This window comes from Chaetura pelagica, unplaced genomic scaffold (assembly GCF_000747805.2).
Source record: "Chaetura pelagica isolate M959 unplaced genomic scaffold, ChaPel_1.0 scaffold690, whole genome shotgun sequence".
NCBI classification, from domain to species: Eukaryota; Metazoa; Chordata; class Aves; order Apodiformes; family Apodidae; genus Chaetura; species Chaetura pelagica.
Genome location: NW_009951806.1, coordinates 136,436 through 139,089, shown reverse-complemented (window position 1 = coordinate 139,089; position 2,654 = coordinate 136,436). Strand labels below are relative to the sequence as shown.

The 2,654-nt window shown below is 52.9% G+C and overlaps 1 protein-coding gene across 2 annotated transcripts in view; it reads left to right on the top strand.

Moving 5' to 3' along the window:
• Window positions 1-1,930, top strand: part of CLDN18 (claudin 18) — an 18,807-nt gene extending 16,877 nt beyond the window's left edge. For both annotated transcript variants that reach the window (XM_010007855.1, XM_010007849.1), the window contains exons 3-5: window positions 201-306; window positions 609-719; window positions 1,753-1,930. In XM_010007855.1, the coding sequence (XP_010006157.1) occupies window positions 201-306; window positions 609-719; window positions 1,753-1,930 (395 nt within the window). The remainder of the gene's footprint in view (window positions 1-200; window positions 307-608; window positions 720-1,752) is intronic.
• The last annotated feature ends 724 nt before the right edge of the window (window positions 1,931-2,654 follow it).

Below are 2,654 nucleotides of genomic sequence, written 5' to 3'. Positions count from 1 at the left end.
TTTTGTAGTGGGACCTTCTGCTCTGGCTGCTGGATTGTAAACATGTAGAAATCCTGGCAGAAAACAAACCCCTTGTGGGTCCTCACTTCTGAAGGTACCACACCTGGACACAAAGCAGTGTCTCACCTACCTTCCCAGAGCTGTGAGATGCTTCCCCAAGGCCAAGGGTGGGTCTCAGTGTGTCCTCTCTTTGCCCCCAGGTCTGTGTGCCATCACTGGAGTGTCTGTGTTTGCCAACATGCTGGTCACAAACTTCTGGATGTCCACGGCCAACATGTACCAAGGGATGCAAAACGTCCAGAACAGGTAGGTTGGGGTCTGGCTCAGGGTGCTCCCCAGTGCAGACCAGAGCCAGGCTGGGCTGCAGCTGAAGGAAAGACAAGCTCAAGATGTAGTCTGGTCCCAAGACTTGGGAGATACATCCAGTCTCTTATCTACACTGGAGATAACTTGTCCAAGCAAATGGGGATGTTTCTGTTTAAGAAACATTGAGGACAAGCCTGTAGGTGGGATGGTGCTGGTGGGAACTTCTGCAGAGGACAATGTTCAGAAGCAGCAGCCTGGCCCCCTGGCCCAGCATTGACCAGCTGTGTCTCTGTGTCTTGCAGGTACACCTTTGGCTCAGCCCTCTTTGTTGGCTGGGTAGCAGGTGGCCTGGCCCTGGTAGGAGGCATCTTGATGTGCCTTGCTTGCAAGGGGCTGATTCCAGAAGAATCCAGGTAAGCCTGGCTGTGGTGAACATGGGGAGGTATTGCATGGTTGTACCCCCTGGTTGTTGGGGTAGCCTACAGTCAGCCCAGCACAGGACATGGCTGGGTGTGATAGCCCTGGTGCAAGAGTTACCCCAGTTCAAGAGGGACAAGCAGTTACTGAGGAGAGTCCAGCCCAGGGCACTGAGATGCTGAAGGGGCTGGAGCATCTGCCTGTGAGGAAAGGCTGGGAGAGCTGGGGCTGCTCAGCTGGAGAAAAGGAGGCTGAGGGGGGATCTGATCAGTGCTGATCAATATCTGCAGGGGGTGGCAGGAGGATGGGCCAGACTCTGCTCAGGGGTGTCCAGGGACAGGACAAGGGGCAATGGGCACAAACTGGAGCTCAGGAGGGTCAAGTTCAACATGAGGAAAAGCTTCTTGCCTGGGAGGGTGACAGAGCCCTGGGACAGGCTGCCCAGGGAGGCTGTGGAGTCTCCATCCCTGCAGACATTCCAGCCCCACCTGGATGTGTTCCTGTGGGATCTGCTCTAGGGGATCCTGCTCTGGCAGGGGGTTGGACTGGGTGATCTCCAGAGGTCCCTTCCAATATCAACCATTTTATGATTCTATGATTTCCCTTCCCTGGCTCCACGACTTGCAAACAAATAAAGAGGGTAGGAGAGATCAACCTTAACATCTACAGTTTGCAATGTTCTGGCTAAGTCAGGCCCCTTCCCTGCAGCTTTGACTGCAGATTGCACAGCAGGAGATGTGGGTGGCATCAGCTGAGCTTTGGTTTACACCAGGTAGGGCTTTGTCCCTCAAGTGAAGCTGGGTCCTTCACTCATCCAAGGATTTACTCATGGGAGAGAAAGCACAAGAAAAAATCCACCAGGGAGACTTTTTGCCCATCCATGGGAGGTTGGCTTGGAGCTCATGGAGTGGCTCCATGGTGTGACACAGCCCAAAATGGCCTGAAATCCGGGAACAAACAAACAGAGGGTGCAAGATGGGGTGGTCAGAGCCTCCAGTGGTTGATGCCACCCTCTTGTGTCTCTTCCAGGTACAAAGCAGTGTCCTACAACGCCTCGGGTCGGAACATCTCCTACAGGACTGGGCCATATAAGGTTGGCTCAGGGTATGAACCTGAAATGAAGACCAGGAGGGGAGCAGGGTATGAAGAAGCTGCTCGAAGTGATGATGGAAGGCGCTCCTACCCTTCCAAGTATGACTATGTCTAGTAGACTTCTGGGCTTGCTGGTTTTTATACAAGATATTTTTTTTTTCACTTCAGAAGCAAAAAGTATATGCAAAAGAAAAAAAAAAAGGCTGTAAATAGGATGGTGTTTTTCTATCATGTTTCCCCTGTCCTGAGGTTGTTGTGAAATCGTGGAGTGTGAGGGTGGTGAGAGCCTGGCCCAGGTTGCCCAGGGAAGCTGTGGCTGGCCCATCCCTGGCAGTGTTGAAGGGCAGGTTGGATGGGGCTTGGAGCAACCTGGGCTGGTGGGAGGTGTCCCTGCCCATGCAGGGGGCTGGATCTGGATGGTCTTGAAGGTCCCTCCCACCCCAACCCAGCCTGTGATTCTAAGATCAGTGTCCTTCTACTGCCACTGCTGTGCTTACCACGAGGAGGTCAATAACCAGGGCCTTTCTGTGCTCTCCAAATAGACCCCCTTGCTCATATTTTAGATACCAGCTCTGCTCTCCAGGCCCAGGATTGTGCCTTGTGCACTTTTCCAGTTGTTCCAGTAGTTTAAGATGCCCATCTCCCAACTGCCCAGACTTCAAAGCAGTGCTGCCCCTTTCCCATGTTTACCTCTGGGAAGGTTTTCCAGTGCCACCCAAAACTTTCTCAGAGTTCAGAGGTGACCAGCATCCTGTGACCTCCCTGTTCTCACTCCAGCAGGAAAAAAACCATCAGTGTTTTGCTGCAATGATGCTGAATCTTCCCTCTGGTTTTGCCCC